General features: G+C 38.3%; 1 protein-coding gene across 1 annotated transcript in view; it reads right to left on the bottom strand.

Moving 5' to 3' along the window:
- Positions 1 to 16,117, bottom strand: part of LOC146404800 (uncharacterized) — a 112,702-nt gene that overhangs the window by 25,908 nt on the left and 70,677 nt on the right. Inside the window, exon 3 of the mRNA XM_085020126.1 lies at positions 4,702 to 4,870. Coding sequence (XP_084876252.1) covers positions 4,702 to 4,870 — 169 coding nt within the window. The remainder of the gene's footprint in view (positions 1 to 4,701; positions 4,871 to 16,117) is intronic.

Here is a 16,117-nt window from a genome sequence, read left to right on the forward strand (position 1 = left end):
TGTCCAAAAAATGCAAAGATTGGTACAATTAACACTCATACAGGAGTTTCCTGGTGGCTTAGTGGGTTAAGGATCCAGTGTTGTCACTGCAGTGGCTCCGGTTATTGCCTTGGAACAGTTTTGAGCCCTAGCCTGGAAACTTTCACATACCACAGGTAAGAGTCCCTCCCCCGCAAAAACAAAACAAAACAAAAAACACCCATACATTCTTCACTGAGATCAAATCATTATTAACTCTTGCTGCATTTCCCTGTCTCCCCTGTCCCTCAACTCTCTCCTCCTCCTCTATTTTTCCTCTCTTGCCATTTATATTTTTTTGAAAGTAAGTTGCACACATCAGAAAATTCTACCCCAAATATTCCATGCCTCATCTTAAGAATAAGAACATTCACCTACATAATCACAATATCATCACATCTAAGACAACTGATCCAAATTTAATAGTGTCATCTAATACAGAGTCTATATTTCAATTTTGCCAATGAGGGATTCTGTGAATACCATCCTTCAAGGTATTTTCTCCATCTGGCTGGACATGGATGATAGGAAGAGGGCAGGGCAAAGCTAAATGACTGTGGGGCACTGAAGCTTCTTACTTAAATGACTGTTATTGTTACTTGTACTTTCAGTAAACCCAAAAGAAGAAAATCAAATCTGAATTACTTACAAGTTAAGAAATAAAACCAAACACTAAGATTTGGATATAATCCTTGGACAGACAATCCTTAAATGGGTATATTCTCCAGACTCTTAAGGATGCTGGCATATAAGCCACTCTCGTCTATTCTACAATAAAGGGAGATTAATTCATCAGGTTCAACTTTTGCCTAGAAAGTAGAATTTTGTTCTTGTTTTTTTAAGGGTGCTTTTGCCCAGGATTCTAGGAGGGTGTGAAAGCATATTTTATCCAGATTATGCCCTTTTCTTGTGAGAGATGGGATCCTACAATTACTGGCATCTCATGTCAGCTTCTTCACAGCAGGCTAGACTCTCCTAATATGCCTGTGTAGAAAGTCGTTCTCTGTGACTTGTGCCTGGTTTTTTCATCCTCCTAGATTCACTGTGTATTCTTTCCTAACACTCTGTTTACTACTGACCCTTCCACCAGTGGCTGTTTTCTGTAAACTTAGGGCTTTGATTTCTCTTGAAAGTAACACCTTACCAGAACTGGTCCCAGTCAAACTTTCTGGGTGAAATGTGGGATTTTAAATCTTTACAGCTCGGAGTTCCCGTTATGGCGCAGTGGTTAACGAATCCGACTAGGAACCATGAGGTTGCGGGTTCAATCCCTGCCCTTGCTCAGTGGGTTAATGATCCAGCGTTGCTGTGGCTGTGGTGTAGGCTGGCAGCTATAGCTCCAATTCGACCCCTAGCCTGGGAACCTCCATATGCTGCGGGAGCGGCCCAAGAAATAGCAAAAAAATAATAATAATAATAAATAAATAAATAAATAAATCTTTACAGCTCACAAATAAATGTAATTGAACAAAGAAAGACAGGTGTGGCGTGTCCTTGTGGCTCAGTGGGTTAAGGATCCGGTGTTATCACTGCAACGGCCCATGATGCTGCTGTGCCATGGGTTTGATCCTTGTCTTGAGAATTTCTACGTGCCACAGCCGTGAAGGAGAGAGGTGGGGAGAAGGAGGTAGGGGGGAAGGGAGAGAGAGAGAGAAAGAAAGGGAGGGAGGGAGGAAGGAAGGAAAGAGAGAGAGAGGGAGGGAGGAAGAAAGGAAGGAACAGAGGAACAAAGGAAAGAAAGAAAAAAAAAAGAAGGGAGGAAGAGAAAAAGAAAGGTGTGCTACCATCAGCGCTTTAAATATAATAGGAAAGGAAGATAATGCTTCAGGCTCATATGGCTTATCATTGCTATGGTCTCTGTCTTGGAAGCTAATGTACTTATTGATTAGTCCTCCAAAGAGACATCATTCACAAACTGACCCCTGATTTGTGGCAGCAAAGTAACATTTACATTACTTTCAATTACTGAATGACCAGATCTTACTGCTTGGAAAACATGAGCACCTGTTGCCTTGACAACACAGCATGCAGATCTCTAGTTCCCTCCATAATTTCCCTAAGAAGATAGTGATTACTTATGTATGAGTCCTACCTATGAACATGGGTTTTTGCCTACAAGATGAGAAATGTTAACTCATAACTCTTTTACTGAAAGTTTGCCATTATCAGATAATTTCATCAAGATTCAGGTTGCAATCTATACAAAAGAAACTTAAAGACATGAAAGGTCATAATAATGTAGAAGATTAGGTTTAAAACTTGATTATTAGGAAGAAAGCATCCTATTTTATTTATTTATTTTTATTTATTTTTATTTTTTTTGTCTTTTTGCCCTTCGAGGGCCACTCCCATGGCATATGGACGTTCCCAGGCTAGGGGTTGAATCGGAACTGTAGCCACTGGTCTACGCCAGAGCCACAGCAACGCAGGATCCAACCCACATCTGCAACCTACACCACAGCTCACGGCAACGCTGGATCCTTAACCCACTGAACAAGGCCAGGGATCGAACCCACAACCTCATGGTTCCTAGTCGGATTCGTTAACCACCGAGCCACGACGGGAACTCCAGAAAGCATCCTATTTTATTAAGAAAGTACTTTTGCTATAAAAGAAATATATATGTGTCATGGAGGCTAAATAATATGCTACTAAACAACCAATGGATGCCTGAGGAAATCCAAAAATACCTAGAGACAAATGAAAGCAAAAATACAATGATCCAAAATCTATGGGATGCAGCAAAGGTGTTCTAAGGGAGGAGTTTATATGATACAATCTTACTTCAGGAAACAAGAAAAATCTCAAATAAATAATCTAATCTTACAACAAAGGCAACAGAAAGAAGAACAAAAGATGAAGAAGTAAAGAAATCATAAAGATCAGACCAGAAATAAATACTACAGAGATAGGCGTTCTCTTGCTCTCTTGTGGTTAAGGATCTGGCATTGTCACTCCAGTGTCTTGGGTCATTGCTGTGGCTTGAGTTTGATCCCTGGCCTGGGAACTTCCATGTGCCACAGGTGCTCAGCCAAAAAAGTAGATAAATAAGAGCTCCCGTCATGGCGCAGCAGAAACGAATCTGACTGGGAACCATGAGGTTGTGGGTTCCATCCCTGGACTCGATCAGTGGGTTAAGGATCCGGTGATTAGACCCCCTAGCCTGGGAACCTCCATATGTCGCAAGTGCAGCTCTGAAAAGACAAAAAGCCAAAAAAAAAAAAAAAAAAGTAGATAATGATTAAACAAACAAGTTTTTTTTTAAAAAAAATAGAGAGATTAAAAAACAATACAAAAGACCAACAAAACTAAAAGTTGGCTCTTTGAAATGATAAACAAAATTGATAAATGTTTAGCCTGATTCATAAAAAAGAAAAGGGGAGGGAGTTCCCATTGTGGCCCAGAGGTAAAGAACCCGACTGGTATCCATGAAGATGTAGGTTCGATCCCTGGCCCTGCTCAGAGGGTTAAAGGATCCAGCATTGCTGTGAGCTGTGGTGTAGGCCAACAGCTACAGCTCCTATTGACCCCTAGCGTGGAAACTTCCATAAGCTGTGGCTGTGACCCTAAAAAGACAAAATAAACAAACAAATAAATAAAATAAAGTGATCTTTAAAAAAAAATTTGAGAAAGAAAGAAATGGGGAGAGGGCCTAAATCAATAAAATCAGAAATGGAAAAGGATAAGTTACAACTGACACTATAGAAATACAAAGGATCGTAAGAGACTACTGCAAGCAACTATACACCAATAAAATGGACAACCTAGAAGAAATGGACAAATTCTTAAAAGACACAATCTCACAAGACTGAACAAGAAGGAAATGGAAAATATGAACAGGTCAATTACCAGTAGTGAAATTTAATCAGTTATTTAAACGCCCAACACTAGTGCCCACTATGCCTCAGTGAGTTAAGAACCCAAATAGTGTCGGTGAGGGTGGGGATTTGATCACTGGCCTTGCTCAGTGTGTTAAGGATCTGGCATTACCACAAGCTGTGGCTTGGATCTGGCATTGCTGTGGCTGTGGCATAGGCTGGTAGCTGTAGCTCTGATTTGACTCCTAGTCTGGGAACTTTCATATGCCACAGGTGCAGCCACAAAAAGAAAAGAATAAAAACTTTTTAAAGTCTATTTTGTCTAATATAATTACCCTAGCTTTCTTTTGGTTTCCATTTCTTTCCTTCCCTTCACTTTCAGTCAGCATGTGTCTTTGAATACTGTTTTATTTCAAAAAAAAAAAAAAAAAAAACTTATCTAGAAGACCCTGAAAACTCAGGTTCAGGTTTAGAGTTAAATAGAAATAGTTTATAGCAATAGTTAAATTGGGAGTTCCCATCGTGGCTCAGTGGTAACAAACCCAACTAGGATCCATGAGGATGTGGGTTCAATCCATGACCTTGCTCAGTGGGTTAAGGATCCTACATTTCCAGAAGCTGTGATTTAGGTTGCAGATGCAGCTCAGATCCTGCATTGCTGTGGCTGTGGTGTAGGTCAGCAGCTGTAGCTCTGATTTGACTCCTAGCCTGGGAACTTTCATATGCTGCAGGTATGGCCCTAAAAAAAAAAAAAAAAAAAAAAAAAAAAGTTAAATTTTCATGCTTACAGAGGTGAAAACACTAAGACAAATTTCAAGACAGCTAAGTGTTATTTTACTTCCATTGTACTTACAAATTTACTCACACTCCAGGAAGTCAGGGATCCTGGTCTGTGCACTACTTCTTTTCCAGGTCTATCCAGAAGACTGCTGTACCCTCTCTTTCTCCCTCCTTGACTCATCCCCAGGCTCACCAGTTCTTCAAAGTCCCTCCTCCAAGGCAATACGGTTTTTTGTTTTTTGTTTTTGCAGTCTCTGAAAAATAAAAATAAATTTAAATCTACCAATTGAATTTCTACATAAAAATCTACCAAACATCCTGACTAGTTAATATTTTCTATATTCAGTATACAGGCATACTTCGTTTTATTGTGCTTTGCTTTACTGTACTTTGCAGATAATGGGGGGGGTTATTTTTTACAAACTGAAGATTTATAGCAACCGTGCATAGAGTGAGTCTATTGGCACCATTTTTTTCCCAATAGCACGTGTTCACTTTATTTTTCTGTGTCACGTTTTTGTTAATTCTCTCAGTACCATTGTTTTGTTATGGTGATCTGTGATCAGTAATCTTCGATGCGACTATAATGACTTGCTGAAGGCTCAGATGGTTGGCATTTTTTAGCAATGAAGTATTTTTAAATTAATTTATGTATATATTTTTAGACATAATGCTAATGCACACTTAGTATACACAGCATAGTGTAAACATAACTTTTATATGCATTAGTAAACAAAAAAGTGTCTGTGACTTGCTTTATTGTGATATTCACTTTATTACAGTGGTCTGGAAGTAAACCCATGATATCTCTGAGGTATCACCAAGTGCACAAAGAGCCATTTTTGATCTTTTTTAGTACATTATTGGTTAGGTAGATTATTTAAATAGAGCATGGGACTGAGCAATATAAAACCTGGCTTCTAGTCCTGTCTCTACCACTAACTAGCAGTGCAATTTTCCTTGAGCCACTCAACCTCTAAGCCTTCATTATGCAATCTGCAGAATAAGGGAATCAGACAATACCCTTTTTTTTTTTTTTTTTTTTTTTTTTTTGCTTTTGCTTTTTAGGGCTGCACCTACAGCATATGGGAGTTCCCAGGCTAGGGGGCAAATTGCAGCTGCAGCTGCTGGCCCAAGCCACAGCCACAGCAACACAGGATCCAGACCTTGCCTGTAACCTACACCACAGCTCATGGCTATGCCGGATCCTTAACCCCCTAAGCAAGGCCAGAGATGGAACCCACATCCCCATCAATCCTAGTCGAGTTCATTTCCACTGAACCACAATGGAACTCCAACACATTATTTTTTCATTGGTAATTATATGTGATAAGTCCATACATTCTTCATATCAATTTTTAATATAATGCAAATGAGTCTGAAGTCCCCTTTATACAAATTCCCCATTATCTCAATCCCAGTTCCCTTTCCATCTCCCCATTATTATCAGTTTGCTATATCTTCTTCCAGAACTCTTTCCTTGCATTTATATAACCTCCCTATCAGGTTTAATATTTTACATGTAAAAAACTAAGCAGTCTTTGTACAAAGAAATAAGAGCTTAACTTGTGTTCAAAGGTATAATTTTCCAGATGGGAACATTTTCATTTCTCAGCTCTGGTGAATGTTGAAGAAGCAGTGTTAAAAGTAAAATCAAAACACTTTTAAAAATGCAAAACTCATGCTATCTGCTATAAGGAATTCACAAAATATAAATGTTAATGAAAAGAAGAAATGTCAACATGAATGACATTTAAAGACCTTTAGTTTTGTAAAAAGTTTAGGGAAAAAGAAACTTCTAGAGGTAGATATCATGTCATTTTAGTATTAGGAATCATTTTTATAATACCATTATTAACTATATTAATAACCTAATTAGTCTGTCAGGCACACAATGTCCATTGTATTTTTATTGTGCACAACAAGCTATATCTAGAATTGCTTTTTAGCCAAATTAACAATGCCATTTCCTAAAGTTATCATGTCTGGGTTCCATGAGAAACTGAGAAAAAAACAGGTCTTTGTGAAGCCTTTGTGTTAAGTTGTCTGGGCCATAATGCTAAAACATATGGTCAAATATTACTCTGGATGTTGCTGTAAGGAATCACATTCCCTGACCTCAACTACCATACAAAGCTACAGTCATCAAAACAGTATGGTACTGGCACCAAAACAGACATATAGATGAGAGGAGCAGGATAGAAATCTCAGAAATAAATTCATGCACTTATGGTCAATTAATCTATAACAAAGGAGGCAAAAATATACAATGAAATCTCTTCAATAGGTGGTGCTGGGAAAACTGGACAGCTACATGTAAAAGAGTGAAATTAGAACCTTCTCTAATACCATATACAAGAATAAACTCAAAATGGACTAAAGACCTCAAAGTAAGGCCAGATACTACAAAACTATAAGAGGAAAACACAGGCAGAAGGGTCTTGGTTTGTTTGTTCATTTTTTCCTTTTTCAAATTTATTCTTTTTTAGTATTATTTTCCATTTATTGGGTTTTTTTGGCCACTCCCACAACATGCAGAAATTCTGAAGCTCGGGATTGAACCCAGGTCACAACTGCAACACAAGCCACAACAGGGAACCCCAGGCAGAATACTCATTAACATAAATCTCAGTAATATCCTTTTGGATCCATTTCCTACAATAATGGAAGTAAAAACAAAAATAAACAAATGGGATCTAATTACACTTAACATCTTTTTCACAGCAAAGGAAACCATTGACAAAACAAAATGAGTGAATTGGAGAAAAATTTGCAAATGAAATTCCTGATAAAGAGTTAATATTGGGAGTTCCCGTCGTGGTTCAGTGGTTAAGAAATCTGACTAGGAACCATGAGGTTGTGGGTTCGATCCCTGGCCCTGCTCATTGGGTTAAGGATCTGGCATTGCTGTGAGCTGTGGAGTAGGTCGCAGATGAGACTTGGATCTGGCACTGCTGTGGCTCTGGCATAGGCCAGCAGTTAGACCCCTAGCCTGGGAACCTCCATGTGCCAAGGGTGCGGCCCTAGGAAAAAAAAAAAAAAGAGTTAATATCTAAAATATATAAACAACTGATACAACTCAATCTCAAAACACACACATGCACACACACACACACATACCAACTTCTAAAATGTACAGAAAACCTAAATATACATTCTTCCAAACAAGATATACAGATGGCAAATAGGCACATAGAAAATGCTTAATATTGTTAATCGGCAGAGAAACACTAATCAAAACCAAAATGAAACATCACCTCACTTCTTTCAGAGTGGTTATCATCAGAAAGACCACAGATAACAAATGTTGGCAGGATGTAGAGAAAAAAGAGCCCTCCTATATTGTTGGTGGGAATGTAAATTGGTGCAGCCACTGTGGAAAACTGTATGAAGGTTGCTCAAATTACAAATAGAACTACATGGAGTTGCTGTCGTGGCTCAGTGGTTAATGAATCCGACTAGGAACCATGAGGTTGCGGGTTCGATCCCTGGCCTTGCTCAGTGGGATAAGAATCCAGCGTTGCCGTGAGCTGTGGTGTAGATCGAAGACGCAGCTCAGATCCCACGTTGCTGTGGCTGTGGCGTAGGCCGGCAGCTACAGCTCCAATTAGACCCCTAGCCTGGGAACCTCCATATGCCGCGGGAGTGGCCCAAGAAATGGCCAAAAGACAAAAAAACAAAACAAAACAAATAGAACTACCACAAGATCCAGCAACTCCACTCCTAGGTGTATTGAAGACAATGAAAACACAATTTGAAAAAATATGTACACCCCAATATTCATAGCAGCATTATTTACAACAGCCAAGATATGGAGGCAACCTAAGTTTCCATCAACAGATGAATGAGTAAAGAAGATGTGGTATCAACATACATGGTAAACTACTCAGCCATAAAGATGAATGAAACTTTGCCATTTGCAATAACATGGATGAGCTTAGAAGGTATTAAATTTAGTGAAATAAGTCAGACAGAAAAAGATAAGATTATCATTTATGTGTGGAATTTCAAAAATAAAACAACAGTATAACAAAACAGAAACAGACTCACAGATACAGAGAACAAACTAGTGGTTACTAGTGAAGAAAGAGAGGCAGGAAGGGGCAAGATAGGGGTAAGGGATTAAGTACAAACTACAATGTATAAAAGAAGTAAGCTACAAGGATACAGCACAGGAATACAGCCAATATTTAATAATAACTTTAAATGGATTATAATCTATAAAATTTTTGAATCACTATGTTGTACACCTAAAACTAATATAATATTGTAAATCAACTATACCTCAAAAAAAATCAAAACAAAAACCAACCTTACTGGCCCACTTGAATATCACCGCCTGGTCACCCTTATGGTGCTTCCAAATTTGGTGGCAACATATGAATCTTTCCATTCATTCCATTTTTTTTTGGCTTCATTTGGGCAGTGAGAGATGTTTATACAAGTTCTTAGGGAAATGGAGGTGGGGGTATTTGGCAAATTATCCCCTTATATGACAAAACTGGATCACGTTACCTTCTGGTTTGGTTATATAAATAGTTCATCTCTCTGATTACTATAATTGAGCCTATTTTGATGCAGACTATTTACTATCGGGAATTCTGTAGGCTGGCAATGGCAAATACAGCTAAATGGAATCCCAAGTCAGAATTTAGCTGATTTGTAATTTCTCAATCTCCACACGACTCTCAAACAGAGACTACATCTTCATGATCCCTATATTCCTTGGACAAATACAACTCATGTTAATGAATAAAGAGATAAAGGTCACCTATTTGTTTTTAACATAAAATAAATTATATTATTGCCTCAATAAGAATTGTCATTTTGTATAATTTTGTGGCTAATAAGAAAAATCATTAAATACACACATTTATTTTCTTTTCTACCTTATTTTAAGTACTTCATAGATGTTCCTGACAAGGTCAAAGAGATTACTTCTGATACCTGGTGTGTGCCATCTAGGAATACTTGTTTAGGAGTTCCTGCTGTGATACAGCAGGTTAAGGATCCAGTGTAGTCTCTGCAGTAACTCAGGTCACTGCTGAGGCACAAGTTTGAACCCTGGTCCAGCATGGTAGGTAAAGGATCCAGTGGTTGCAGCACCTAGTCAATCCCTGGCCCAGGAATTTCCATATTCTGTGGATGTGGCCAAAAAAAGAGAAAAAAATTTTTAATTGTTCTCATTAACTCAACTGTTTTCTTACACACACACAAAATAACAAAACTCTCTTTAGTTAGAAATATATTCCTACTTACCAAAACTGGCCATGTTTGGTTAAAAATGCCCCATTAATTTGGCCATATTTTATGCTCTCTTTACATATTATAATGTTTCATAAATTAAGCTAAATGATGATATTTAAAATAAAATTTCAGGAGTTCCCGTCATGGCTCAGTGGTTAATGAACCCAAATCCGGCATTGCCTGAGCTGTGGTGTAGGCTGCAAAAGTGGCTCGGATCCCGTGTTGCTGTGGCTGTGGCATAGGCCGAGGGCTATAGCTCCGATTCAACCCCTAGCCTGGAACCTCCATATGCTGCAGGTGAGGCTCTAAAAAAGACAATAAATAAATAAATTAATTTAATTTAATTAAATTTCATTACACCACCTAAAATTGCTGTACCAATAAATACATGCAGAGCCTCTTCCTCAAACAGCTGCTGAAAGATTATTCTATTAATCATAAGTAATGTATTTATTAAGGTACTTTGGATACATATAACAGAAATCAACTAGCAGTACCTTTAGCAAAAGCAAAAAGAGGATTTATTATAAGGATGCAGGTGTCTCATAGAACCCAACAACTGGGCCCTAGAAAAGAACTGGAAGAACAAAAAAACCGTCAGAACATGGAGTTCCCTTCATGGCTCAATGGTTAACGAACCTGATTAAGTATCCATGAGGACTTAGGTTCAAGCCCTGGCCTTGCTCAATGGGTTAAGGATCCGGCTTCGCCATGAGCCGTGGTGTAGGTCGAAGACATGGCTTGGATCCTTGTTGCTACGGCTATGGCACAGGCCAGTGGCTACAGCTCCAATTCAACCCCTAGCCTAGGAACCTCCATATGCAGTGGGTGCAGCCCTAGAAAGACTGGAAGAAAAAAAAAAAAAAGAACCTAGGCAGTTCTCTTCTTGGGACCTATTTCATCCCCATTTTTCCTATAGAATAGCTTTTGCTTCTTGATCCATATAGGAGATGTTAACCTAAAACAATAAAACAATCAGATATTTTACCAGAAAAATGGTTTTATTTGGGAGCAGCACAGAATTGCAATTTGAGACACGTGAATAATGTGAACCGCATGCAAGTCTGGTAAAACAAAAGAGAGGAAACTCCTTTATAGAAGAGAAAGGAAAGTTAGGATGGGCTATGGTAAAAAAAAAAAAAGAAAGCCAATTGGCTTGAAACTGAGAGTTTGAAGTATAATGGCTTTTCACTGACTGAGCTGTGACAGTCTCTAACTAGCTGAGCCAGCTAGTAAGCCAGGCCAGGAGAATTCTTTCTTCCTCTATATGGTAGTAGTAAAGTCAGGTCACTTTCTGTGGGAAATGCAAAGTACATCTCTTCCTATTGAGCTCTGTATTGACAATGGTGAGTGAGAGCTCTTTCTCTGACCTCCATTTTAGTGAGCTTTCCCTTTATTAATTTTCACAGAGGAAAGCAATGGCCATGCCCAAACTCCTGAGTTTACATGTGCGTCACAGCCAGACTGACTCCTTTATTCAAATCTCTAGAGAAGAAATTTCATTGCCCCAAATTTGCCACCTCCACCTATGGCTGCAGGAGAGTATCCTACTGCATACAGCCCATCCCTCAAAGCAAAGAAATATTAAAAAGATTCTTTGTAAGCTAGGAAGACACACTGAATCCTACAAATGGATAGGACTATGCAAACCCTGTTCCTCTCTCAAAATCAACAAAACAATGTCATTCCTCCTCTCTTGGAATGAAGTGACTAAAGAAGCAGAGAAAGGCCCAAGATTATTTTTAAAAATCAATATCTTTCCATATAGAAATATTAGTTACAGCATAAGAATAAGCTAAGCTAGTTTATCAGTGACACATTAAACTGGACAACTTCCAGGCCAAAAGAGATCTATAAAATGAAATGTTATAGTGAACAATGTGTATTCACTCTCCCTTCCTCATTGTTTCTCTTAAAAACTGTGTTACTTGGAGTTCCCATTGTGGCTCAGTGGTTAACGAGCCCGACTAGTATCCATGAGGATGTGGTTCAATTCCTGGCCTCACTCAGTGGGTTAAGGATCTGGTGTTGCCGTGAGCTATGGTGTAGGTTGCAGGTGGCTCAGATCCTGCATTGCTGTGGCTGCAGCATGCTCTGGCAGCTAAAGCTCCAATTCAACCCCTAGCCTGGGAACCTCCATATGCCTCGGGTGCAGCCCTAAAAAGACAAAAGAGAAAAAAAAAACAAAAAAAAAAAACCCTATGGGTTACCCAAACAGAGCTAAAACTTCTGCATACTTAAGATAACCAAAGCACTTATGCTAATAATAAAACAATTTGTGCCTACAGCCTCTATTTGGAAAAAGCAAACAATTTCTAAATATTAACCATTAAGAGTCAGTGAACTGATAATTATCTGTTGTTCTATTAAGTTTTACTTTCCTCTGAGGGTTTACTAGTTCACCGTGTGGACATACCAGTAAGTATGAGACATCTTGCCTAGGAAAAAAAAAATCACTTTCAGATATAAATTCAAAGTTGAGATTTTTTTTTTTTTGTCTTTTTGTCTTTGTTGTTGTTGTTGTTGTTGTTGCTATTTCTTGGGTCGCTCCCACGGCATATGGAGGTTCCCAGGCTAGGGGTTGAATCGGAGCTGCAGCCACCGGCCTACGCCAGAGCCACAGCAACGCGGGATCTGAGCCATGTCTGCAACCTACACCACAGCTCACGGCAACGCCAGATCGTTAATCCACTGAGCAAGGGCAGGGACCGAACCAGCAACCTCATGGTTCCTAGTCGGATTCATTAACCACTGCGCCATGACGGGAACTCCCTGAGATGTTTAAAATAGAATTTTAGGCACAGTTATCACAAATTTCCCCTTTAGTGATGAATAATTTGCTAGACTGAACTCCAGGAAAACCTAAAGCCCAATTTTTCCCCTAGCAGATAACAATTCATATTAAGCAGGCTCTTCCTCTAAATATATTCTCTTACTTTCATCTTTCAACATTATCTGCTAAATTTAATCACAATGCTTAAGTTACATTTTTTCCCATAAATGGTATTAAGAAAAGGTGTAATAAAGAGGGGAAGTACAGTGTAAGGTAGAATTAAATCCTAAATTTATTTCTGACTTTCTGTGACATTGGAAGACTTCCTTTTTCAGCTTCTTGTCCTACGAGTTTTATAACACTGCAATGCCTCACAGTGGTATTGTAAGAAGAAAATAAAATGTGAAAATTGAGCAAATACAAAAATTTGCCATGATGGTTGGCATTTCTGCTAGTAATATTGCCCTACTCATAGGAACTCAGATAACATCTGCCCTAGACTTGACTTCCAGAAATTCAACATTTAAGGCTTTAAGTAAGTTAATAATATATGCATATGTATAATGCTTTATAGTTTATAAAATAATTTCAGAAATGAGCAACATTTAATTCTCATAAAAGTTGCATAACAGAAGTGCTACCATCTGAGGAGACAGAGGTTCAGAGATGTCAAGTGATTTGCCCAAGTTCACACAACTGGTAGTAAACCTAGGGTTCAAAGTTAGGATTCAAACCCTGTATTTTTGACTTCAGGTTCAATGTTTTCCTTTATTGCAGTGAAGCTTGTCGATTTTTTAAAAAAATCTTCTCTATTTCGATAAAAGATTCTCTTTTTCCACAGAAAAATCTATTGTTCACTCAAACTTATAACATAGGAGTCATATGGAGTAATCCATTGTAAAGTGTTCTACTAATTTTCCTGGACTCATCAGAGATCCTGTTGACTTCTTTTAACTACTTAAATGTTCAATTTCTTTAATTAATTCTTTAACTCCTACCCTACTTAATTTTTCCTTCTTCCAGTTTTATTGAGATATAATTGACATATAGCACTGCATGAATTTAAGGTGTGGAGCATAATGATTTGACTTACACACATCTTGAAATGATTACCACAAAAAATTTAGTGAACATCCATTATCTCATATGGATCCAAAAGTAAAGAAATAGAAAAAAAATTTCCCCTTGAGATGAGAACTCAGGATTTACTCTCTTAAAAACTTTCTTATATGGAGTTCCCATCGTGGTGCTGAGGAAATGAATCCAACTAGGAACCATGAGGTTGCAGGTTCAATCCCTGGCCTTGTTCAGTGGGTTAAGGATCCGGCATTGCCGTGAGCTATGGTGTAGGTTGCAGACGAGGCTTGAATCTGGCGTTGCTGTGGCTCTGGCATAGGCTACAGCTCCAATTAGACCCCTAGCCTGTGAATCTCCATATGCCTTAGATGCGGCCCTAGAAAAGACAAATAAATAAATAAATAAATCTTTCAGATATACATAATCACAGTGTTAATTATACCTATCATGTTGTATATTACATCCCTAATCTTATTTATCTTATAATTTTTGACTATGTTTATAAAATACCACCCCCCCAACATCCCTGCCTTTGATAACCCCAAATCTGATCTCTTCTTGTGAGTTTGTTTTTGTAGTATAATAGACCTACAGCACTGTATTAGTACAAAACATAGTGACTCACTATTTCAATACATTTCAAAATTTATCTCCATGATATCTCTGTAGCACAGGATGAAGTTTTGATCCCCATTTTGGCAGGGTGGGTTAAAGGACCCAGAGCTGCTGCAGCTGTGGCATGGATCACAACTGTGGCTGGTACCTGATCCTGATGTGGGAACTTCATATGCAGTGGAGCAGCCAAAAAAGAAAAAAAAATCATCACTGTGATAAATCTAGTTACCAACTGTCACCAGACAAAAATATTACATAATTATTGATTATATTCCCCACACTGTACATTTCATATCCATGGCTTTTATTTTGTAACTGAAAGTTTGTACCTCATAATTTCCCTCATCTATTTCTCTCCTCCCCACAACTCCCTCCCCTTTGGCAAATGTCTGTTTATTCTCTGTATCTAAGACTCTATTTCTTTTAAGTTACATTTGCTCATTTGTTTTTGTTTTTTTAGGTTCCACATATAAATTAAATCATATGGCTCCCTCTATCTGACTTATTTCACTTAGCAGAGTACCCTCTAGATCCATTCACATTGTGGCAAATGGCAAGATTTCATTCTTTTTATGGTTCAGTATACCATGGCTTCTTCATCCATTCATCTACTGATGGATATTTAGGTTGCTTCCATATCTTGGCTATTTTAAATAATGCTGCAATGGGAGTTCCTGTCGTGGCACAGTGGAAACAAATCCAACTAGGAACCATGAGGTTGTAGGTTCAATCCCTGGCCTTGCTCAGCCGGTTAAGGATCTGGTGTTGCCATGAGCTGTGGTATAGGTCATAAACATTGGCTTGGATCTGATGTGGCTATGACTGTGGCTGTGGCTGTGGCATAGGCTGGCAGCTGTAGCTCCGATTGGACCCCTAGCCTGGGAACCTCCATATGCCACGGTGCGGCCCTAAAAAGAAAATAAATAAATAAATAAATAATCTGCAATGAACACTGGGGCACATATACCTTCTTACCCTACTTATTAATTTGTCTATGCTTTTACCTTTATTAGATTTCATTACATGCATTACATGTGTTTCAATTTCAAAACAATGTAATGTGTTTAGGTTTAGTATCAGTTGAGAGAATACAGCTTAAAGGAGACAAACAAATGGTAAGTCTGAGGAACAAATGATTTTATGGCCCAGTGGTTTGGCATGGGCGGAGTAATGCATCTATGGATTCAAATGAGGATTTCAAAATGCAGACCTCAATTCCCTTATGGGTAAAATGTGGTCGATACCTATTTCACATGGTTAGAGTGAGACATAAATAAATATATGGTATATGTGAAGGTATATAAATATGTATATATTTGTGCTTAGCAGAGTAACTGGTACAAAATAAGTGCACAATAAATGGAAATTTTATGCCTTTGGTTGGGAAAGTTGAAAATAAGTCAAGTTTGGAAAAGGTATTAAACATGGCTTGACTAACATTGAGGAGGCTGTGAATACGAGTAAGCAATAAATATTAATTTTACAATTTTGAGACATTAGATCATGGTGCATGTGCTGATGCAAGTGAACTTTAGGCAAAATTCACTCAACTGAGGATGCATAAATAAGTCCAGAAGGATATTTGAACAATGTCCTTAAACAGAAAACAAAATTTAGAATTTTCTCATGAATGGAGATGCTGCATATCACTTTCCAGATAGGGCCTGTTAAATGTTTTATTCACCAGTTATGCACAAGAAGCAAAGCCCATGCACAACAGATGGCAGTCCAATTGTGGCTTCTCTAAAAAGGTTTGCCTCCTACTTATAAGAGCCCAAGAATGTGTTGA

The sequence above is a fragment of the Sus scrofa genome, chromosome 3, assembly GCF_054392235.1.
Source record: "Sus scrofa isolate SSC_HxYL_T2T_F1_AM1 chromosome 3, Sscrofa_HxYL_maternal_Yorkshire_Landrace_v2.0, whole genome shotgun sequence".
NCBI lineage: Eukaryota > Metazoa > Chordata > Mammalia > Artiodactyla > Suidae > Sus > Sus scrofa.